The 25,759-nt window shown below is 40.1% G+C and overlaps 1 protein-coding gene across 4 annotated transcripts in view; it reads left to right on the top strand.

Annotated features, from left to right (window-relative positions):
• The window catches only part of LOC124798425 (carboxypeptidase Q-like), a 77,380-nt gene that overhangs the window by 5,610 nt on the left and 46,011 nt on the right, over positions 1 to 25,759 (top strand). For all 4 annotated transcript variants that reach the window (XM_047261852.1, XM_047261835.1, XM_047261861.1 and 1 more), the window contains exons 3-4: positions 9,079 to 9,328; positions 19,740 to 19,980. In XM_047261852.1, coding sequence (XP_047117808.1) covers positions 9,079 to 9,328; positions 19,740 to 19,980 — 491 coding nt within the window. The remainder of the gene's footprint in view (positions 1 to 9,078; positions 9,329 to 19,739; positions 19,981 to 25,759) is intronic.

Here is a 25,759-nt window from a genome sequence, read left to right as displayed (position 1 = left end):
CTTTTTGGAGCATGAAATGCGTTTCAAATCCAGTGAAGTTATAACACTCCTGTCTGCTACTGTTATGCCATAACCACAAAACCAAAGGCAATTTGTAAAACAGATTTATTTTATTGGATTAATAATGGTATAAAGCAACAGAGCAGTGTTACCCTCTGAGAGGAATTTTGTTAAGTTGACCGTGTTGTTCCTAACGGAGGTGGCTTATCGGAAATGAAAGTCAAAATTACATAAATATGGGAATAGTAACAAACAAAATTTTGCCTAGCTATATTGTTTACAGAATAAGGGAAACGGTCGCCAGCCTAATTAGGCAAGAGAAAGATTAACGTTCTCATTTATGAAAGTAGGTATAAGTAACTATAATGGACAAACACAACCTAGACTTAGCCACACGCGAGTGCAATGAACTCTGACACACATATGTTTTAAGATTGAAGCTAACAACTGGAGCAGCATGAACTATTTGCTAATTATAACGTATACCGTAACGCACTATTACTTTCAGGGGTTACACAAAGTGAATGGTCTTTATAACATTACTCTTAATATGCACTTCTAATACACAAGAGAGACAAACACTTAGCAATCATGAACATATAGTTTTCTATTATTGCAGTTTCCCACTTTTTACTACAGCGAAACACAATGTTGACAAAATTGCAAGAAACTGACTCACCTTTTAGAATTTATTACAGACAATAATGTGATCATTTGCTTTATAAGCCTCAGTCTTAAGAACTTTTAATATTGATGTTAGCAACAGCACTTTAAATAGCAGTTTTAATAGGAATATTTTCAACAAACAACATTTACTTTAACTCACTCTATTGCCACATTAACTTTAACTTTCTTTTTACTAAGTTCAAGAGGCATTAATTAGCAAAACTCTAGGCTTTAATTTCTTTTAGTAAGGACACTCGGATATCACTTTAGCTTAAACGGAGAGGAACCTGAGAGGTGTTATGATGAGGAGAAAAATCAAGGTAGGTACATAAATTCAGATACAAATTACCTTATATTTCAGCACATTAGCACGTCCATTAAGCTGATCCTTCACTGTACATCATTATAGTATTACGTTGCAATGATTGCACAATGTGGTGGCAACTGCATGTTGGTAGGTGGAATTGTAGGCAGAATTGCTGGACTCTGTCATTTCTTGGTGGCGATGATAGATACAAACTCCAGAATAGTTCCAGCTATTTATCCATCCATCCGAGGCCTTGAAAAGAAGCAGGAAAAACCTCTCTGAATCAGCACAATATGCACCTTTATAATGGCAGTGCACGGACTCGTAGCTCATCTCCGACTGACTGCTCGTCCCCGACTGCTGGCTCGTCCCCGACTGGTAGTTCGCCTCCGACTGACTATCAGTTCCACCTTTTCCACCTAGGCCAACCACAATTTGCGCGCGCTACACAGTTCCGTTCCCGAGGGGAACCACACTACTTCTTACATACAGAATAACTAAGAGCCCTAAGTGAGGATCAGCAGTTTACATAATAGCAACCAAATGTATTGAATAAAACAGAACATTTTCACATATTGACACTTCTACAAAAATTATTCACACAAAATTACAATCATATACAGTAAGTATTGTTCCCCCCCAAATGGGTCAAAGCATTTAAACGAGAGATATGTTACACAGCATACAATCAAATCATGACATCAAAGTTTGACAAAGAAAAGAGTACACAATTTTATGTTATCGATTCAAACACATTTACAAAAGATCAACAATGTGACATTAAATAAAACAAAAGCAAAAATAAATCCATACAGCATAAGAGCTGTGGTGTTACAAAGTGTCCTAGTTTTTTAATTAATTTTTTTTGTATGATGTTTTACTCTCCATATAAATTGTATACTTCTGTGTTTTTAATGTTTCCCATTCTGTTGTGGTTGTCGTGGGTTCCTCCAAATATATTTCTAGAAATTTCAAAGATTTTTAATTTCACCTCTTCTGATTTTGTTGATGTTTAAATCTTACAAGCATATGTTATGAAGAGTCTTAAATATGTTTGACTTTGAACTTCTAAAGTTGATTTTTATTACATTCAGCATTGCAAAATAACACCTATTTTCTTTTCGTAGTATTAATTTTTTCTTTGAAATGGTTATCTGTAATTAATGTGGTATTTTTACTATAGATTGTGTTGAAAAAAATATTACAGTATTATCAGCATTATTCTTTTTAATATTTTGTCACTTGAAGTTTAATTTGGTTACAGAATGTCACCTATCTTCGCATTAATTAAAATTTTTTTGTCTGTCATCTCAGTTCAGATGTCTTTTCCAGTTGCTTGTTTTCTGTTGTTTCTGAGCTTATGTTCATACTAGCTGTTATTTACTTTGTTTGATGTTTTTTCTCATCAACTGTTGGGATTCTTTATTAATATGATATAAATTATCTATTGGAATCTTAACCTTCCACACATCCCCAGTAGATTTTCGGTCTCTTCATAATAATTAATTTCTTTTAATAAGCTTTAAGAAAAGTAAGATTTACAAATAAACTTTTTTACTTGGTTTCATTTTCTCATTGTTGCCTGCAGTTCGTCACATCTAAGGGTAGATTCTGAGGCTGAAATTTTTCACTTTGAGGGTTCCAGATGATTTGACAACTGTTAAGTAAGTCTGCTGTGTAATTTCTGTTTTGTTTCTTTTTTTATTATGTCACATTCTTCTGTATCACACTGTCTTTATGATTTCCACTCCCATGAAGCCAAAAATTATTTACTGCCAAACATAAAAACACGTCCGATTCCATCACAGGCATGCCCACTACTCCCTCATTCTGCGATACTAACAACATTCCAAAGAGTTTACAAAACAGAAAGAGTTTACAAACTTTCTTGACAAAAGAAGAATCTGCACCAAGTTATATCCTTATTTTGTAAATGAATCAAATGAATCCAGAAATAAATGTAATAATTAGTGTCAGATTGTGCAATTAATAATAGGACTTTTAAGTGTGCCAGATATTTCATAATGTCAAATGTTTCTAAAAGAAGAGTAATTTTAACTGTACATACAGAATTAATACATATCGATTGTAATAAGGTAATTTCTTTTTATACATTTTAGCCCAAAATTTAATACATTGTATACAAAATCATATGAAATTCATTTAGTTAAACAGCTGAGTTAATGTTTGCTTATACAAGAGTCGAAAATATTCCTGGTATTGACTACTTCTATTAAAGAAAGGTAATGCTAGAGGATGGTGTCCCTTTACACTGTCTAGAGACCTTCACTACCATTTGTGCTTGAGACATCTTTCCATTTTTTCTTTTAGCTTCCAGTGACTCAGTCATCATCAGCATCTTGCATAGTTTCCTGCCAGTGTCAGGGTCTGCATGGAACACAAATCTCTCCATTTTCTCTGCACTTCCCATCACCTGTCTGTTGCTACTCTGATGTAGTCTTCTCCTCTCTCCCAAATGCTTTCATCCACTCCTTTAACCCAGTTGTGTCTTGGCCTTCCTCTTTATTTCTTGCCCTCCGTACTCACTTCATGCCTCTTTCGAGGTGCCTTCTTTATTGTATATGCCGAGCTCCTCCCTTGTGATGTGGCCACTACTCTTACAGATGTACTGCAGGTAAGCAGTGGAGACTACTGCTAGGTATTCTACTTGAGGAGATTGCATGAAAACAGTAGACATCAACACAGCTTACTGGGCTGTTTTCCTCCAAACCTCATGCAACCATCATGGCATCAGGGGGCAGCATGTGCCACTAATATGCGGCGTGCATATCTTGGTAAACGGTGACTCAGTTGCAGGCATCTTTTTGCTTCTGTGAGATCACATGTCCATATAACGCCACAGCAATGTTCATCTGCATATGGGTGGTTAGGTTGTCACTCGACCACTCCGCAGCCAGTGCACTTTCTGGGCTTGATGCAGGCGGCATCTGCAACCCATCCATTGGAGTCGTCTTGCCCTTGCTTTGACCACCGGCTGATTGATGCTCACTGGACTTCCGCTAGCTGCTCCTAAGTATATGCTTTGCTGAACATGTGTCTCAACTGTGCATGAGCCCACAAACTCGCTGGAACCTATTGCTAATCATCCTTGGCATTCTAAGGCTCATCACCAACTAAGGCTTTTGTGAAAATTTTTACAGTGAGCATCTTCTAGGCAATGTTAAAGACTGACTTTATAGTTTGTAATGAAACTGTGTGGACCACTGTCCCTAGAAAATGTATCTACATTTCAGTTGTTGCTTGTCGTACCCTTCAGCCATGGACAGAAAACTCTTCTGATCCATTCTCTTCACATGCCCAAATCATTTTAACCTTTTTCTTCTTCAGTGTTGTCCCTTCCACAGATGAGTGGTCAGCACAGCTCACTGAAATGTGGGGGATTCAAGTTTGATTCCTGGTACTGCCAGAGTTTTTTCTCGGTAGGAGGACTGGAATGGAGAGCAGTCAGCCTTATGATGGCATGTGGAGCTACTTAACTGAGCAGTAATGACACCAGGTCTGCTACGCCAGCAATGGCTGGGCGAGTAACGAGTTGACTGTGCTCTTCCATCTCGCATATCATTGATGCCTTTGGCTGAGAATAACATGATGAAAGGTTGGGCCCAATTGGCCCATATCTGGCCAGAATGGCAGTGAATTTTTTTCCTTCTTCTCTTATTCATATTCATTTCCCATGCGTCACCTCCCTAACATTTTCAGTTTTCATCTTTTCCCTTTTTATTACACTTACCCAACATCTCAGAAACTTTATTGCACCTTATTTTCATCCCCCCCCCCCCTCTTTTTCATGACCCAGCTTCCTGCAGAGTATAATGGAAATGATAGATGAATGGTTGTTTTTGTCACATTCTTACTTGTCCAAGTCATTCCTCTTACACTTCTTATGAAGTTACCAACTGGTCTTGCATATTCACTTATCTCTTTGGCATTGCTTCCGTTTTCCTTTACTATATCCCCAGCTACTGTAGATTTTCTGTTTTCAACTGTTATCCATCCATTATCATGTTCATTATGGATCTGTTCTTTTTGTTTGTTATGACCATGAGCTCACACTTCTTTGCATTAAATTTTGTACAGCTTGTTAACAAAAATTTGATTGTTTCACCTAAATATACATCTGTGCTCCGCAAGCCACCTCACGGCACCACTGTCACCTCACCCTCTTCCTGTTCCAGTTGTGAATTGTCTGCAGGAAGAGCAATTGTTGGTAAGCCTCTGTGTGAGATCAGATGTCTCTAATTTCACTGTCATGATCTTCTTGCGAGGTAGACATAGAAAGAAGCAATATATTGGCTGACTATTCTAGGAACATACACTCAGAATTTTAACAGTAAACCATACTGTGATGCAGAACGCCTGTCTTGTGGTGTCTGCCACTGGAGTTGGCTGAGCATCTCTATGAGACTTTTGTACTTACGAAATAAACCTGTGATGGAACATGCTGCTCTTCTTTGTTTAGTCTCCATTTTCTCTATCAGTCCTATGTGGTATAGATCACAGACTGATGATCAGTATTCAAGTATTGGTCAGTTGACGACTTTGCAAGCTACATCCTTTTGTGGGTGGTCTACATTCTCTCACTCATCTCAGTCTAGTATGTGGACTTCCTCTTCATTGTTCCCCTCCCACACCATCAGAAGACAACATAGCTGTGATTTTGTCTCCTATCTGTTTTTGAGATTGCTACGAGTTCTGGAAATCAGGGAATATCAGGGAATTTCAAATGTATCAGGAAAATATCAGGGAAATTTGGAAAAAAACTGGAAACATCTCATTTTTTGTCTCACTAGCATGAAATTGTTTGTTGACTGAGATGTCATGCATTGTTGCTGGCTGGGCACAGCTGAGTACATGCACCGCTTGCCTACTCCCCTCATTCTTACTGCTTCTCCCCTTTCCACCCCTCACCTCAGCTTGCAGTCAGTGCTTCCACCACTATTTGCTGCTAGACTGGCAGCTGCCGTTGAGAGACGGGGCTGTGAGGAGTGGTTTGCTTTGATCTTATTCTCAGAGCTTGTTGATGCAGCGGCTGGAGTCAATGGTCATATGTGCAAGAGTTGTATCTGAGTGATTGTGTGAATGTGTGTACCCTCTCATTTTCTGACAAAGGCTATCGCCAAAAATTTAGTTGTGAGAGTGTGATTGTCTTTTCTATGTGCCTGTCTGTGGCTAAGAGATAATTTTTGTGGTGAGTTGGTTCCTATGCTCATTAGTATTGATTCTCAAAGTATTTGCGCAAGTTACTTGTTGCATGGGAGATCACTGCAGTCTCATTCATCAACATGGTGTCTGTGACACGTGAATAGTTGGCCACATGAGCGGACTTCCACAATGGGCCACAACCACAGACCATTTCTGCGGGTATCTCTAACGAATCAGGCCTTTAAAAAGTCACACAATACCTGTAGAATAATAGACATAACACAGTGGGTAATAACTGACAATAACGAACATAGTGGAACCAACATTTTATTGGTCGTCACCTATAGTGTTGGTTTACACATCTCCATTTCTTTCAAGAGGCCAACTTTTTTCTGAGGTTATTTGTGAAAGCAGTGAAGGTATTTTAAATCTGTCTTGCGGACTCCAATGAAATGCAAATTTTTGTCACCAAATGTATTTTGCTTTACTGAAATAAAATAACATCAGTGGTCTTAATGAAACATTTGTAGCATTTGGTTTGCTTTCTCCATCTAAAAAAAAGTTCATTACAAAAGATGATGATGCTAGTACTTAAGATTTTTGCTCACACGTTTAGTAATATAGAATTTCTTACATTTTTTGTCAACTTATGTCTGCTTGTCCTTGAGATCTTAAAATTTGTCAGCGAAAAATGCTAAGCTTGTCTGGAAATCAGGGAAATATCAGGAAATTTCACTTTACTTCTGGATTATGTGAATCAATATCTTATGTAATTTTTTCTATTGCATTTAATTCATTTGACACCAGTTTTCACTAAAAATTTTTGATTAATTCCGGTGAAAGTTATCAAGTTCTTCCTCAAAGTCTGAAAATTATGTGGCTTTTTCAAGCAAACTTTGTGTGATTTTATTTTTATGTTGATGTCTTTAGTTTTTACATAGTTATTTAATGTTAGTATGTGCTAATTTTTTTATCAGTGTGAGAGAGCATTTCATAAAATAGTTGTTTGCTGCCTTTAGTTAGCTTCCAGTTGCAAATTTTTTTTGCAAGATAATTGAGACCAGTTTTTCTTTGGAAGTGCTGGATACTCATTTAAGACAGTACAAGAATTTGAAAATGTAGTTTTTGAATTATTTACCAGACTGCGGAAGCCTAGCAGATTTAAGCATATATGAATGTAATCCAGAAATTAAATTTCCCATTTTTTAATTTTTATTTTTTAATGAAATCATAAATACACAATAGATACAGCAATATTCGAACTATTTTTTGACATCATCTCCACTAGAACTGAGAGATTTGTCATATTGTAAGAGCAGCTTTCATATTCTTGTGTCATTGAAGTCTGCTACCTGGGAATCTGGGAATGAAACCAGCTTGTGGCTGCCATTTTCAGCTCTTCATCATTGTGAAAGTGCTGATGGAGGACAGGAATTTCTTGAGAGAGCAAACTCGAGACTGTTCACAGTAGATGATCAAACAGCTCCCAGCCAAACTCCTTCAGAACAGTTGTACACTAAGCCGTACAATGCTGGGCATTGTTATGGAACAGCATAACACCTATGCTGAGCCTTCCACTCGTTTCGTTTTGAATGGCCTGCTACAATTTGTGGAGTGTTTTACAGTAATGGCCAGCTTTCACTGTATCACCTCTGGGGAGGAAGTCAGTGAGCAGAATGCCCTTCCTGTACGAGAAAACCACACGTCACTTTCCGCACTGATGCGTTCTGAAGCCAGTGCATTGACTTCTGCTTGGTTCTTGGGCTGAGGTCAGCAACCTACGTCTCATTGCCCATGATGATCCTGACAATGCTCTTGTTACTGTCATTATGATACTGCAGCAGAAATGTCAGTCCTGCTCCAAAGTGTTTAGGGTCATAATTTATGGGACACACCTGATGGCCTTTCTTTATAAGCAGATGCGTGGTGACAGTTTTATGCAACAAGGGTCACAGTATCCACGGAGAATGGCTGCTGAGATCCATAATTGTGGAGTGGCGATTCTCCATAATGTGCTGCTACAACAACATTGTCATTGATGAGGATGTCCATAGCCGTCTTCAATGTTAAAAGTTCAGCAACGTTCAGAACATTCCCTTGGCCAGCGACTTCTCATCTGTTTTTCTCATGGCACTTGCCCCAGGAACTTTACATGTCTGATAATGAATTTTGACTGAACTTCTCAGCTGGCAGAAGAGAGGATAAAAAAATGAAATTTGCAGCCACTGCTTCAGTGCTACTGACAACAGTCAAGTCATGACGATCCTACATGTAATTATTTGTTGTTACTCTGTTGGGCATACACTGTATTTCTGGCTAAATAAGTTAACTATTTTTTTAAAAATAGTGGAACTTAATTTTTGGATGACCCTTGTTCTGTCTGTACTTTCACACGTGTGTTTTAGAACTTCGTAGTTTAATTTTCGTACATAGTGCATATTGAAAAGCAGACTGCTAAAGGTTAATAAGAATCTGGGAGTCATAACCTAAAGCAGGAGACAGCAGGTGAAAGGAAGAGTAAATACTGCTAATTAAATCTATATAGGAAAGCAATGCCAAACATTCTGTAATAAATTAAAAGTAAAAATCATCCAATGGAAAAACTGAAGTACAGTATTTTGTTATGAGGACTGTCAGGAGGAAGATGGCAATCTTAACAACAAATTGTTGAATGCAGTTTGGATCTGATTTGTATCTTTTTTAATTTGCCACATGTCAAACTTTAAACAAGCTAGACTTGATGGCAACTTTCTGAGATAATTTCTTGTTAGTTTTGTTTTCTCCAGCCTTTTATTCTCTGTTTACCAATGAAGCAATGTCTGGTTAAAACAATCAGCTCTTTTGTGACTTTGTGTGTGTGTGTGTGTGTGTGTGTGTGTGTGTGTTCGCGCTCCTCCCCCCTGCTACCCTTCTTTATTGATTTATAATCATATGCATTGCAGGTTCCAGGAAAAATTGTTGTATTTAATGAGCCCTTTAAATCTTACGGTGAAACGGTTCAGTATCGCACCCAGGGTGCAAGCAAAGCTGCTCGCCTGGGTGCTGTTGCGACATTGATTCGGTCTGTTACTCCATTCTCGCTGGCTACTCCTCACACTGGACAACAGGATTATGCTGACAATGTTACACACATTCCCACTGCTTGCATCACTGTTGAGGATGCTGAAATGTTGCACAGAATGGCCAAGAGGGGTAAGTTAATTACTTGCATATATAATCCAGGTCTGCGTGTACCTAGCAGTAATCTTCAAACATGAAACTGAAATTTGTATACAGCAGGATACAAGTATTTCCCATCTCCATTTGAATGCATTAAAGATAAATTTAATTAGATCTGTGATGTTATATAATACAAACAATGATCAGATGAAGACATAAAAAATCTGATTATCAGTTCACAAGTCTTCAGCAGATTGACAGAGAGAAAAACGAGAGCTGGGGGAATGTAACAGAAGTATGCGCAAAAAGTGGTAAGAGCTCCTTCAACATCAGATTGAAAAAATTGATATCACCTGCTAGCTGAGGTAAGAGAGGAAGACCCTTGTCCAGCTGCAGACAAAAGCAGTTTGCTACAGAATCACAAGGAGAATGATTTAGGGAGTTTGGTGATCAGGCAGAAAAAGATGAGTCACTCTGTAAGGTAAGGTTTTGATTCACAGAACCCAGTATATTGACCTGGACGGCTGGCATTCATTAGACACAAAGTTAATGCCAGGACTGCCCCAGAGAGGCATAATAGAACCACGCCTGTTTTCTGCACACCTAAACGGTCCTTAGGTTAGGGTGGGCAGCAATCTGAGACTGCTGTTACACCATTGTGTACGGGAACATTTCGTTGACTGCCTATAGTGGGAGCCAAGCTGACTTGGACAGAATTTCTGTGTGGTGTTTGGTTTAAACGTAGATAAATGTAAGTTAATGTTTGTGGGTAGGAGAAGCAGTCCTGTTATGTTTGAATACAGTGTTTATTGTATGCAGTGTGACTTAATCATGTCTATATCTAAGCGTAACATTACAATGTGATATGAAATCCAACAAACACATAACGTCAGGTGTAGGAAAGATGAAGGACTGGCTTTGACTTACTGGCAAAGTTCTGTGAAAGTGTGGTACACTGGATGCTGCATACAGAACACTAGTGTGATCCATTCTTGAATACTGAATGAGCTTTTGGGGTTACTATTATATCATCTTTTAGAAAGATATCGAAGCATTTCAGAGACATCCCATTAGATTTGTTGCCCGTCAGTTTGAGAGTGTTATGGAAATACTCCATTAGCTTAAATGTGAATCCTTGAAGGGAAAGAGGCAGTCATTTCATAAAACAATATTCAGGAAGTTTGGAGCTAGAGCGCCCGTATTTGTGAAAAACTGCTTCTAATGTTCCTCTCACATCAAAACTGTTAGGACAAAATAAAGGAGGTTAAGGCATGCACAGAGGCATATGAATAATATTTTTTTCCTTATTCAACGTGCATGTGGAGTAGTAAAGAGGACTATTAGCAGTGGTACAAAGTACAAAGTAGTTTTAGTTGTTGTCTTCAGTCTGAGTGTTAGGATGATGCAGCTCTACTTTGGTTTGATGCTGATCGCCTCCACACTTCTCTACCCTATGCAAGTCTCATTAACTCCAAATAGCTATTGCAACCTACATATTTTGAATGTGATGTATTCATCCCTTAGTCTCCTAGTCTCCCTCAACAATTTTACCCCCTCCCCACACACTTCCCTTCATTAAAAAATTGCCAGTTCTTAGATGCCTCAGGTGATATCCTATCAACCGATCCCTTCTGTTAGTCAAGTTTTGCCATAGACTTCTTTTCTCTCAATTCGATTCAGTACCTTCTCATTAGTTATTCAACCTACCCATATAATCTGTAGCATTCTCCTTTAGCACCACAATAGTTCCTGGATACAACCAGCATTAAAAATTCTTGTGGAACTCTAAAAAGACCAATTACTAAAATGAAAACATCCACAATTTAGAGAATGAGTTAGGAATTTCAAGAGGGTCCTTCAAGAAAAGTAATTGCTAAGGCCAAATTTCTGAGTAATAAGACAGTCTGATAACAAGTCAAAGCTATATGGGGAACTGTGAGTGCTGAAATAGGGAAAACAGATAAAAAACAGGATATTGTTATCAAACACACAGAAGAGTCACTACTAAAAAAAGATGATTTGCAAAATTATATAAACAACTATTTCATAAATGTAGCAACTTCATTAAGTTTGAAATTCACAAATCAAGGGAAGGCAGAATGCTCAAAAGCTGCTTGCAGCATGAGGATATATGCAGTAAATGAACATGAAGTGTTAAAAGGGTTGAAGCATGAAACATTGGCATTTGTAGATGAGGCGCTGGTGTATGTCATAATAAAGGCTGCTTCTGAAATTGCAAGGCTCTTGGCATACATTACCAACATATTATTTAGTGAATCAGTGTTTCCAGAAGGTTGAAAATCTCAACAGTGAAGCAATTATTTAAAAATAGTGACAATATGAGATAGAAAACTGTTGGCCAATTCACACCGTTCACCTTACTCTAAAAAAAAAAAAAAAAAAAAAAAAAAAAAAAAAAAAAAAAAAAAAAAAAACACACACACACACACAGATATAGAACTGACAATAAGTTACTGCACAGTAATCAGCCTGTCTTGCAGGTAGGTAAAAACATAGAAACAGCTGAGTTAATTTAGGTTATATATATTGTATTGTATTTGGTGCTGTTTATCATATTGGAATCCTCATGTATTCAAGGTACAGGCAAAAAGAGGTTTGAATAATATTTACGAAACTGAACACAGACTGTAGGACTGACGCCACCTTACTCCAATCACAAAATTAATTTTGCATCACAGAGGGGAAAAAAAGTTTATGGAAATGGGAATACCACAAGACAGTAGTCTAGGTACCATATTATTTATTGTTTATATAAATGACATGAATAAGAGTGCTGAAGCTATTGCTGTATATGACTACTAATAGTCCTCAAGTCTGTACACTCTTGGTTCTGTGCAAATAGGTTGACATTAAATGTAGATAAAACAAATTGCATGTAATTTGAGAAACATTTATCATTGGCAAATCTCAAAGTATTTGCTTTTCCCTGGAATTTAATTCCTTCTCCAATTTTTTTTGCTGCTTGCTCGGTACACAGAGTAACATGGGAGATAGGCTGCAACCTGGTCTCTTTCCCTTCTCAACTACTGCTATCCATTCATTTCCTTCGACTTTAATAACTGCTGTCTGGAAACCATACAAGCTGTAAATAATCTTTTGCTTCCTGTATTTTGTACCTGCTACCTTCATAATTTCAAAGATTGTGTTCGAGTCAACTTTGTCAGAAGCTTTCTCTCAATCTGCAAATGCTATGAGCATACAACTTGTCCATGATAAGTTGATGACTGGCATGGCAGTTGGTGGTAAAGGGAGGAGGTGTATCTTCCCGCTGCATTAAGACTGTTGAGGGGAGAGGAATGGTGAGGGAAAGGCAGTGTCAGCTGCTTTACCCAGTGCTGGCACCATGGCACCATTACCCTTAACATAATGTGCAGTAATACTTTATGACTAGGGCAAGCTTAATGTTGGCAGTGGTCAGGGACAAATGAATATCTTTCATTGTAGGAAATGCTTGACACAGTGCTGTATTGTAAATTCATATTTGTTCTGAACGGATGACGATAAACCGGTAAGGGTAAATACGAATTTACATTGCAGCACTGTGTAATGCATTTCCTATTTCCTACAATATGTTTCTGCTGTGTTGATAGTCACCTGAAAATGTATTTTAATGTTTGTCAACTAGTGTCGCTTTTCTTCCCTTCTGACGGCACCAGTAAAATCATTGGGTCACAAACAGGATGTAGGTTTGCCTTTCTTTAACTGATCTAAGATAAGTCGTAGGGTCAGTGTTGCCTTAAGTGTTCCTACATTTCTCTGGAATCCAAACTAATTGTTCCCGAGATCAGCTTTTATCAGTTTTTCCATTATTCTGCAAACAAATCATGTCAGTATTTTGCAGTTATGATGTATTAAACTGAACGTTCAGCAATATTCACATCTTTCAGTGCCTCTCATCTTTGGAATTGAAATTATTACATTCTTCTTGAAGCCTGTCTGATATTTTGCACACCAGATGGAATGTTTTTGTTATGGCTGGCTCTCCCAAGATCTAAATAATTGAGGTAATGTCATCTACACCAAGGGCTCATTTCCACTTACATCTTTCAATGCTATATCAAATTCATTTCACGGTATCATATCTCCTGCCTCATCTTTGTCTACTTTTTTCTATTTCTGTAATATTCTCTTCAAGTTTATTTCCTTTGTACAGCCTGTCTGTGTTCCTTCCACCTTTGTACTTTCCTTTCTTTCCTTAGAACTGGCTTATCTGAGTTCTTGATATTTATGCAGCAGCTTCTCTTTTTCCCTAAGGTCTTATTAATTTTCTTAGAGTTGCATCTATTTTTTCCCTTGATGGTGTTGTCACAAAAACTCATTTTGGATCATCCTTTCAAATTACTATCCTCAACAATGCGCTGGATGGTCTGGCTCAGTGATCCACAATTACAACTTGGGCTGGGCTGCCCATTTGTGCAGTTTGTACCCATACACTTTGCGTCATGTTCAGATGGAATTTATAGTCTTTCACTTAAGCCGTGGGAGCTTAAAGTTCTTGGGCATGTGTAGAGGGTCTATAAGAAGTATTTCAGTTGGCACATTCGTAGTTCAGGTTTTGTGCCATTCGCTGACAACGTTGAAGTTCCTATTGGCAAGCTGGTGTGCCAGTCACAGAGGTAGATTTCTGGAGCAAAGTTGGATTGTTGGCAGCCTGGGAATATGGATGGGAAGTTGAAGATTATGTATTATTTTGGAATATTATTTCAACAGGGGTTTCTTGCCTTCTTAACGGAGGAGAGGCTATGTGACTGAGTATTGGAAGCCACTGTAGTGAATTAGTTCTTACATACATAAATATGATTATCATGGTTGTATTGACCTGGGTGTCTTATCTTGTTTACATGAGGGCTGTTCAAGCACACTGGAGTACAATATTCTACCATAGACATCACTGAAGAGAGTGCAGAGTTTAGAAGTGTTTCTGCTGATGCTCCTCAGTTAGACTGTAGAGTTTCTGGAATGAGGGTGTGTCATGTGCTTAATTTCCAAAAAGTTTTTTCATGGTGCTTCCTGAAAGATAATATCCTATCTAGAGTCTTTCCAAGATAACTTTGATGGCTGCTTGGGAAGCACTGTGCTGTTTGTATGCACCTCCAGATATGGTCCATTGCTCTATTGTTTAAGTGGAAACTGCGGACTTTGATTTTAGAAAGATTGGATGTTGATTTCCACATGTTTAAATATTTATTTAGTTTGTTGAGATCATCAGTTGGTGTATTTCCAGCACTTCTGAACTCCTTGTGCTGAACTGCAAGTGCTAGATAGCAGCATAACAAAACTTCTTTGTCAGAAATATAAAGGTTGAAAAGTATAGGGACTAATACTGACTCCTGAGCTAGTTCATTATTTAGTTTCCTTTCTTTGCGCGTAAGATTACCCTGGACTACTTTTAAGTGTACTGTCTGAGAGGAAATTATGGATAACCTCCAATGTGGTAGGGCATGGGGTGGCTGATCAACTTATATAACAGCCCTTCTTTCCACACTGTATCGGAAGTGGCAGTCAAGTCAACAAAGACTATTTATATCTTCAGTTTTTTCTTAAGCCAAGCTTTGATGTGTACAGTTAGGCTTAGAACCTGGGTTGTGCAGCTGCTGTTTGGTCTGAAACCTGCTTGTTCTACAGGAATGTTTTCCAGGATTCTAGTAGCTGTCCTATTTATCAGAAGTATCTCCAGAAGTTTATAGCAGCAGATGAGAAGTGCTTTTGGATGATAACTTTCTACTTTATCTGCAGGTTTCTTTGGTTTCAGAACAGCGATACATTAGGTAATTTTGAAAGCTTTTGGTGGATGTCCCAATTTTGGAATTGATGTAAAAATATTCGTGAGCCATACCCTACCTAGTCCTCTTACCACAGCGGTAGTAATCAAATAATACACAAGACTGATCCAATTAAATATGGCTTTACTCACAAACCTCTGAGCAATAATGGAAATAAGCCTCTTGTGACTCCACACATAACAAGTCAAAAGAATCATACAGAAGGTGCAACTAAGCAATACACACAACAACTGATGTGAATGGTGGAAACTAAGATAACTTAATGAGAGTGCGTCAATGCTGCTCCGTGTGTGTATATGTGTGAGCGCTAGTAGAAGGCATGGTGGAGACCCTGCTGCATGTATGCTTCCTTCAGGCAGCCTGTGGTGGGCAACCTGCGCTGATACAGTTGGTGGTTGATTTAAGTATACATGTATGGCGACACTGCACGCGCGCACACACACACACACACACACACACACACACACACACACACGGTAGAAGCAGGATACAGCATACCTCTCCCTCATGCGAAGAGCGCGCCAGACGATGGAGGAGACATCGATGGCCTGATGAGAGACACGTTCATCAGATCTTGAGTGGTGGCAGCTGGTGCCGATGGTGGAGGCAGGACGATGTGCTGGTCGGGCACCAGAGCATAGGGCCAGAACACGTGGAGATGGGAGTATGGCCATAGGTGATGAGCCAGCACAGCATCCGACGATAACGTTGGGGAAAAAATGCCATCGTCATCTCTGCATCGTCATCAGCAGGAAGGTCTCGGTGCAGAGGATATGGGGTTGGTTTTACAAGCGATGATGGCTGAGGCGATAGTGATGAGGTGACCGGTGGAGGTGGCCCAACCAGAGCAGCAAACTGTGGCAATGGACCCGAGGCCAGAGATGGATCAGGTCCTGGCACTGGGAAGTTGGAACCACAGTGCGCCACATATGGAGGAGGCAGCCAGTAGGATGGGGTGCCTCTAAAGCGAGTGACAGTGATCTCAAGGTGAACGGCCACACCCGTGAGCCAGTAATTTTTGGCAGTGAGTGGGATTGCAACTGATCAAAGTAGCGAGCCACCAGCCCGTCGGCCTTATTGACATTGCGGGGACTGCGTTCCTGGCGGCGGACAGCAGTGGCCGGTATCCACTTGGACCGATGACCAAGCCCTCGTGCCCACGCTGGTGATCCTGGTTCAGAGCAGCTGGATGAACCCCACTGAGGCAGTTGTGATGCAGAAGATAGAGGAGCGTGCATGCCTCTCAGCTGGGCTCCACACCCCCATAGCCTGAAGTGATAGGTGCTCAGGAAATGGAGAAGGGTGTCATTCTGCACAGAATCCACAACAAACTTTTTCGTTTGAGGCTTGAATGTACACACTAGTTCTGCTTCGCCATTTGAATGAGGGTGGAACAGCGGAGCCATAATATGATGATTGCCGTGACGGGAACAAAACAACTGGAAGGTGTGAAAAATGAACTGGGGTCCATTATTGGAAACTAAGGTACAAGGCAACTCCTCTATAGAAAAAAAACAACTCTCAGAAGCATAGGAATTGTGACCTCAGCCGATGTTGACACACACTGGAGAATTTAAGGAAACTGGGAAAATGCATCCACAACCAAGAGTGTACTTTTAGAAGGGACTTAAACAAAGTGTACATGAATGCGTTTTCATTGATGGCATGTAGCGGGCACGGCCTGGGGGACAGATATGGCCTGGAAGTTACCTGTTGTCAGGCAGACTGCTTACAAGCTGCAACAAAATTGACAATTTCACCAGTCCTTGGACAGAAAAATGTCTCCTAGCTAACAATTTAGTGCGCGAAAGACCCCAATGGCCCAGGTGGAGAATATGAAGAAGACGATGCTGTAATGTGATGGGAATGACTAATTTGGGGGAGAGAGGGATTCTGTACACAACAGCAAAACACCATCAAAACCAAGAGAGGTAATAGCATAAGGAAAAATAGTTTCGCAGGGGGTCTGAAGGCTGACCTGGCAGTTTATCTAGCCAGCCTTGTCGAAGAAACCAAACCACCTGGTGGAGAACCAGGTTGGTGGCAGTGGCAGCTGCTATGTCCGAGCTTGTGATTGGAAAACCCACAGTTGCGGCCTGCATTTCAGTATCAGGATGGAAGCAAAGCAATTCTTCATGATCAAAGTCTAGATCCGGCCCCAAAGGAATGTGGGACAATATGTCCACATTGCCATGTTTAGATGTAGGTCAGAAATGAATTTTGTAATTGTAGTGAGACGAGAATGACATCTAGTGTTGTAGATGGTGTGCTGCTATGTCAGTCAAGGGTGTGTGAGGGTTAAACAAGGAAACCATTGGTTCATGATTAAAAAAAAGGATGAAAATTGGATTTGTAAAGAAAAAAAAAAGAAAAAAAATGGAAATTTCTTGAGATAATAAACTACGACTAGGCCCTCTTTTTCCACCCAAGAGTAATGCTTCTCTGCCCCTGGCAGGAATTTATGGTAATAAGCTATCTTCTCTAGGAAGGCCTGAAGCTTCTTCATGGATGGGGGCCGAGGCCTGGCAGAGGGCGAACTCCATCCACAAGACCTCAAACTCCCCCAAATAAACAATAGAAGGTTGAAAAAAAATGAATTTTCATGAGGTTACACCATAAGCCTTTAGACTGTAAGACAATGTGAACATATTTTTCAAGTGATCACCCATAGAGGAGACCGTGAGAACTGTATCATCCAAATAATTAATGAAACCAGAGACAGGCATAGTCAGTTGTTCTAAAACTCGTTAATGAGAATGAGTCAGCACTGCTCCACGTGTATATAGTTGTGAGTCAGTGGTAGGTGGCCCAGTGGAGACTGTGCCAAGTGCACACTTCCAAAGATGACCTCTAGTGGCCGGCTTTTGCACATAGTTTACAGTTGATTTAAGTACTCACGAGGGGCAACACTACACTCGGCACACACACACTCACTTTCACACACACTAGTAGCAGGATACAGCAATAGCAAGGTAGAAACTCGGGGTGTATCTCTTAAATCTGGTGCATTGCCTGTCATTACAAATAATGTATAATTCAATGGAACACATTGTGAGGTGTCAAGAGATAATTAATTAGGTAATGAAAGGCAAGGTAGGAGGTAAAAATTCAGGAGATCAAGCAAGGCTTGACAACTCCTACAGTACTAAGCAGGTTCAAGTGGATGTAGGTTGCATACATGGAGAGATTTGCATGGGATAGACTAATGTGGAGAGCAGCAGCAAACCATTCTTCAGACTGAAGATCACCACAACAACAACAGTCTCCAATTAACTAATTATTTCCCAAAAGGACTTTTTTTGTAAAATTTACAAACTTGTAACTAAATACTGATATCCCTCTCCTTTCATATTGAAGTGGGAAGTCGGGTGTCTCTCTACAAGAAATGATGGTACTATAAAGAATTAGTATACATGTCACTTGTTACTTATGTTATTGCTCTCTGAACTGTTGTGAAGGTAATCATTTCATAGCATTCTGTCTTAAATGTCTTCATTGACGACTTCGCTCTGTGTTGTTTATGAAGAAATTTATTTTGGAAAATTTTGGATTGAGATGAGAATTGAGAATATGAGATGCTCTTCTTCTTTCTGCACACAAAAATATAGTGCAAGGTCTTCCAATATTATGACTACACCAGATATATTTAAAAGATGATTTTCTGTGGTGATATTCTTGGATAAACATTTCAAGGATTTCTTGCTTTGTATGTAAACAAATTTGACATGGCAAGAAATCTGTGAAACAATTACCCAGTATATCTCAGTTATTTCTACCTTTCTGTTTGTGTGAATTTCAGACAAAAACCTTTAATGGCTGCTTACTTATCTTATGTCCTTTCTTTCCTTTTGGGTATTGTAACTAGAATAACTTTCTATAATTTAACAACAAAGTCAATCAATTTGTGACAAAATAATATAATTGGACAGGTAAAAATTCTACTCGCCAAGTGGTGGCAGAACACACACAATAAAGAAGGCTATATAAACATTTCAAGGATTTCTTGCTTTGTATGTAAACAAATTTGACATGGCAAGAAATCTGTGAAACAATTACCCAGTATATCTCAGTTATTTCTACCTTTCTGTTTGTGTGAATTTCAGACAAAAACCTTTAATGGCTGCTTACTTATCTTATGTCCTTTCTTTCCTTTTGGGTATTGTAACTAGAATAACTTTCTATAATTTAACAACAAAGTCAATCAATTTGTGACAAAATAATATAATTGGACAGGTAAAAATTCTACTCGCCAAGTGGTGGCAGAACACACACAATAAAGAAGGCTATAATTAGGCAAGCTTTCAGAGCCAGTGGCTCCTTCTTCCGGCAGAAGGATTGAAGGGTAAGGAAGTCTGGTAAGTCTTCCCTGACACACAGTATTGAGTGACTTTTCCAAAATCTGTCCCCTTTCCTAAACCTCTCCAGTCATTTTCCTTCACCCCTCTTCCTTCCCCTTCAATCCTTCTGCCTGAAGAAGGAGCCACTGGCTTTGAAAGGTTGCGTAATTGTAACCTTCTTTTATGTGTGTGTTCTGCTTCCACTTGGTGAGTAATTTTTTATCTATACAATTATATTGTCTTTCTATAGTTTACTTGCTAGAAGTTACAGTGATGTCTCTCTATATAATGTTTTACTTTTAGGTGATAAATTGGTGATACATCTCAAGATGGAAGCACACACTCTTAAGCCAGCTACATCACGAAACACAATTGCAGAAATAGTTGGCAGTTCAGAGCCGGAGAAAGTAGTTGTCGTCTCTGGTCACCTTGATAGTTGGGATGTAGGACAGGGCGCCATGGATGATGGAGGTGGAGCCTTCATCTCATGGAATACTCTTGTTATACTGAAGAAGCTTGGTCTGAGACCAAGGAGGACAATCAGGTATGCAAGAGGTATTATTGATGAATTTAAATGTAAGACATAACAGGTAATTAAAGGGATTTTCAGAACTGAAAATTCAGTCATTTCATCAAGAAAATGTTTGGTGTTACACTCAAGTAATTGTCATATTGGAATAAAATTTTTTTCACGCATTAATAGAAGACATTTGGTGGACTATCTTATGCAACTGTGTTCAAAATTGTAGCTGGGATTATGCCGGTACCACCAATTGAGAATGGGATGACTTGATTATTGTGGCGTACCTAACAGTTAAAGCTTGTGTAGTTGCTCTTTCAATCAGCATCCCATACAGGCTAACCAGTGGCATCTTTACCAATGGTTACTTGTGCTTAAGGTACATGGGCTACTCAAGGGTCTGTTTTAAAAGAATGGCTCAAGGTAGTCATAGGCTTGAGCCGCGTACATCTGCTTTCATGCCCCATAGCTAATACAAATATATTCAGATTTGATTTAATACTTGATTAAATTATTATAGGTTCTCAGAGAGCTGAAAAAGTTATCTCTCAGCTTGTCTGACACACTGCCATTTTTGGTGCAACTTCTGCAGAAAGGCCAAGCGAGCAACAGCTGTCCACATTCCCAGCTTTGGGATTTACCTATTTCATAAAATAAATTTCTACAATACGTACGGCTGTTGGTAAATTATTGCATCAAGAAATTACCTATTTCTGGCGGCGCTGCTCTTCTTTGTACCTGGACTTGCCAATACCGGTCACCTAGCTGGGCCTACTGTGGCATGCGCTAAATCCTGAGCCCTGGGCCTGCTAGCATTCAGTTGTACAACAATTTCACTTCCCCTTACATCACCTCCAGGTGGCCAAATCGCTCTCCTACAAAGCATAACCTTACATCATACTAATCAGGATACTTCTCCATGTTTTTATTTTGCTTGACGTCCCTAAATTTCATTTCCCACTAAGCGGATGCAACATTTCTTATTACACAGATTGCTTCTGACACTAACAATATGTGAAATATTTGCATTTCATTATATTGTGCCCCTGAAGTTGCTAAAGATTCTTTTGTAAGTGCATGGCAAGCACATACCCCGTAGTTATTGCAGCACCTACTTTCTTTCTTGTGCTGTAATCTCCTATCCCAAACTAGCTTTACTTCTTGTTTTTTCAAGTATGATGTTGATGTTGCTATGTCCTCAGTTTCGCTTTCTTTCATCGACATCCCCATTCACTTCCCTCGCATCACTTTTTGGTCAAAGTAAGTTTGCCCCTATCCTGGGCTTGACAAACATTTTCAAATTATTTTCTGTAGTATTTATTGACTGGGAAGAATGCCTAAAAGAGCATGTAGTGCCTACAGTGTTGATGACCCTCTATGCACAATAACTCTATAGACTCATATATGCAATTAAAAGCAAACACAGTAGCCAATCCAAAGTGGTGAGGTCGTTATGGACCCTTGTGGTAGAGCCTCCTGATGGCACAGAGATCACACTTCTGCTAGCACCCCATGCATGTCAAGGAAAAGATGCCGGTCATACTGGGGCATCAAAACTCCCGGCAGTAACCATCATGCCAGATGATCTATCCTGTGGCATGGGAGAATCTTGATCAGATTGTGTGGTATCAGGCCAGACATTTTGCACACGAATCATATCAAACAGGACCAACACAATGGCCATTCTCATTTGGCCATTTCAGCAGACAGATCTGCATATTTCATTGTGGAAAGTTAGTCTTACTGATTTCCCTACCATGGCTATCCCATGGGAAGAGGAACAAGCCAGATGACTGGGAATTAACAGTTTACTAGTATCTGGTGTGTACTAAATCATATAGAGATACTTCTATGGGGACAAAGCCATTATTTTCTGTGTTACACGTAGAAGATAAATTTGAAGAAGTTGACTGATTGGGAAAAATGCATGATGGAGCACTATTGATTAAGGCCTCCTCCGCTACACAATCTCAAGCTCTTGACACGTATGAATGATGGGTGATCTACCAGTGACTTGCCCTATATAAAATCTGAATTGGTACAATGCGTTATCTTTGACAGAGACCTTGCAGTCCAGACAGACAAGCAGCTGCAAGCTAATCTCAAATGGTGAGTGTGCATTTTGTCTGACACTTACAGAAAGGTCCCAAGGATAATTGAACATATATAGGTGCATTCATCTTAGCCTTTGAAGGAAATGTGCTTCCAGAAAAAGCTTAAGTTGCGGTGTACATGAAACTTAATGTCCCCACCCATGAGGTGTTTAGGTGTCTCCAATGTTTACACTTTGGTCATATGTCATCCCGCTCCACAGCAAATCCAAAATGTGGAAAATATGGATGACCACTCCACGAAGGTTGTCCTTATGAACATCATGTTTGTGTGTCAATATAAGAATAATGTACTGAGGCAAAAAAAGGAAAAAAAAGTGAATGCCTGTATCCGTCAACTTGATGAACAATTCTGCAAAAGTCATTGCTTTCACTCCCTCCCACACCCTGTCTTCCCCACCAACCTCAATTTTTTCCAAACCAGATATGAAACTGTCCTCCACTTTTGTGGTTCCCGCATCATTTTCTCCCACACTCTACCTCTTCTGCATCTACTTGTGACGGGGCTCCCTCTCAGGACCCCTCTCCCTAAAAACTCACAGATCAGAATCCTCTGCCCTCTCTTCATCTGTCCTCCAGACTTAAAGTAGGTAAGCACTTGCAGGAATCTGGGCCACCATAAGTAGCAAAAAATAGAAGAAGAACAACAACAAGGCTATTGTGGTGACTCCGAAGTTGCCGATACCCCTCATCCCCCCCCCCCCCCCCCCACCCGTTGCCTTGGATGCTGAGATAACGCTTGTTGATGTTGTCGTACTTGAACTGGTGACAGACAGTAGTTGTAGGATGTGAGCGGCCCTCCTGCCTCCTTTACCCCAAACCAGGACACCCTCAAAGTGATGATCCAATGGAACTGTAATTGATACTACTGTAACTTACCGCAACTGCAACAGCTAATTTGCCTTATTCTGCAGTCTATATTGCCCTTCAAGAAACTCACATCAGTGATAACCATTCGCCAATGTTTTGTGATTACCGAGCAGGTTGGAATCATATTGGCCGCTGTAGGGCAACTGGAGGGATTTGCAGGGTGACTGCAAACTACGTCACCCATCACCATTTGTAATAATTGTCTGTCTCTAGGAAGGGCCCCTTATTTCCCTTGAGATTCCAATTCGGTTTTACAGAGAGTACTCTACTGCATTGGCTCCTTTATTTAGCTTGCATTTATTGTGAATCTCTTGCCCAACGTAAAGTCCCGAGTGACTGGAAAAAAGCGCAGGTGACGCCTGTATATAAGAAGGGTAGAAGGATGGATCCTCAAAATTACAGACCAATGCCCTTAACATTGGCTTGTTGCAGGATTCTCGAACATATTCTCAGTTCGAATATAATGAATTTCCTTGAGACAGAGAAGTTGCTGTCCATGCATCAGCACGGCTTTAGAAAGCATCGCTCCTGCGAAACGCAACTCGCCCTGTTTTCGCATGATACCTTGCGAACCATGGATGAAGGGTGTCAGATGGATGCCATATTCCTTGACTTCCGGAAAGTGTTTGACTCAGTGTCCCACAGCCGACTCCTACGGTATGAGCATATGGAATTGGTTCCCAAATATGTGAGTGGCTCGAAGACTTCTTAAGTAATAGAATCCAGTACGTTCTCCTCGATGGTGAGTGTTCATCGGAGGTGAGGGTATCATCTGGAGTGCCCCAGGGAAGTGTGGTAGGTCCGCTATCATTTTCTATCTACATAAATGATCTTTTGGATAGGGTGGATAGCAATGTGCGGCTGTTTGCTGATGATGCTGTGGTGTACGGGAAGGTGTCATTGTTGAGTGACTGTAGGAGGATACAAGATGACTTGGACAGGATTTGTGATTGGTGCAAAGAATGGCAGCTAACTCTAAATATAGATAAATGTAAATTAATGCAGATGAATAGGAAAAAGAATCCCGTAATGTTTGAATACTACATTAGTAGTGTAGCGCTTGACACAGTCACGTCGATTAAATATTTGGGTGTAACATTGCAGAGCGATATGAAGTGGGACAAGCATGTAATGGCAGTTGTGGGGAAGGCGGATAGTCGTCTTCGGTTCATTGGTAGAATTTTGGGAAGATGTGGTTCATCTGTAAAGGAGACCTCTTGTAAAACACTAATATGACCTATTCTTGAGTACTGCTCGAGCGTCTGGGATCCCTATCAGGTCGGATTGAGGGAGGACATAGAAGCAATTCAGAGGCGGGCTGCTAGATTTGTTACTGGTAAGTTTTATCATCACGTGAGTGATAATTTCTTTTGTGGATGTTGCGGCTTTGCTACCTTGGTTGCTTCATGATGATGTTTGTGATAGTGAACACTTCTCGGTCATCCTATCACTTTCCTGTCACCGCCACAATGGGCTCATCCAAGAGCCAATTGCCAGTTACGTACATCTGCTGTAACTTTCAGTCTTGGTCTGTGAGATAGCATCAACGAGATTGTGGGCAATGTCACCAGTGCGATCACCCGCACTGCTGGAACTGCTTTTCCTCTTTCTTCAAACACACTCTGTGACTGGGTAGTACCCTGACGGATGGAAGACATTGCAACAGCTATTTAGGATCATTGTAGGATCCTGCAATGTCTTAAGCAGTATCCTGCACATGCTGCCCTCTATACTTTTAAACGATTTCTTGCTAAGGTCTGCTATCCTATTAAGCATGGTAGGAATGAGTGCTGGGAACGCTTTAGTCCCCTCTTCAGGAATTTATGCCTCTTCCTCCCCAGTGGGGGCCACGTCTGTAGTCTTCTGGGCCTCCAAAGATCAACAACTGTTCTGGGTCTTGTCCTTCAGGCTGATCTTTTGTACTGATGTATCAGTTCTTACTTGAACACCTTACAGCTCAAAGACAAGTTGAAGACAACAGTCTATGTTTACCCCCTGCTAAGCTGAATTAGACAATGTCCACTCGCACTAAAGTGACCACCACCTACGTTCGGCATCAACGTGCACTAACTACTCAAAGATGGAAAGTGGCAACACTAGCATTGGAAGATTATAAAGCACGTTTGGGGTGGGGGGTGGGGGGGGGGGGGAGATGTGGAAAACAGTGCAGTCGTTGTCGCAATGTTTGATTTATGTGAAATTCAAAACGACATTATCATTGGCCTTTGGGCTGAGGGCAGAAGTGTTATTTATTTTTCAACGACGCGTTTCGCCTTATTTAGGCATCTTCAGGTTATCTTTTCAAGATGGACGCAAGAGACACCAAGATCTGCATAACACGTTTGCGTTCACAGGAACGAGTAACAGAATTCTGTTATAGGCAGATCTTGGTGTCTCTCGCATCCATCTTGAAAAGATAACCTGAAGATGCCTAAATAAGGCGAAACGTGTCATTGAAAAATAGAAAACTAAAATTACAACCAAGACTGTTTTTAACAAATACTGTTAAGCACTGTTTTGCTGTATGCCACATATAGATTGGAAGAATTTCTACAGCTAAGTTTGCAAACTGTTTATGTGCTGCCGTGGTTAAAGTATACTGTGCATGGCGAAATGGCACTATCCAAAACTGATGCCGAAGCAACTGTGGTGCACCACAAATGATAGTTGAAGGGGTGAATGTCAGCTGCGGAGACGTGTACAGGTGAACGGGCGTGCAACTGTTGAGCAACGGACTGCCCACATGAACCAAGGGCCTGCCAACTGTGTCTCCTCAACGACCATTTAGTGAATGTTGTTGCATAAGGACACTGCACTAGACA

This window comes from Schistocerca piceifrons, chromosome 1, assembly GCF_021461385.2.
Source record: "Schistocerca piceifrons isolate TAMUIC-IGC-003096 chromosome 1, iqSchPice1.1, whole genome shotgun sequence".
NCBI classification, from domain to species: Eukaryota; Metazoa; Arthropoda; class Insecta; order Orthoptera; family Acrididae; genus Schistocerca; species Schistocerca piceifrons.
This window is presented reverse-complemented; position numbering and strand designations above follow the sequence as displayed.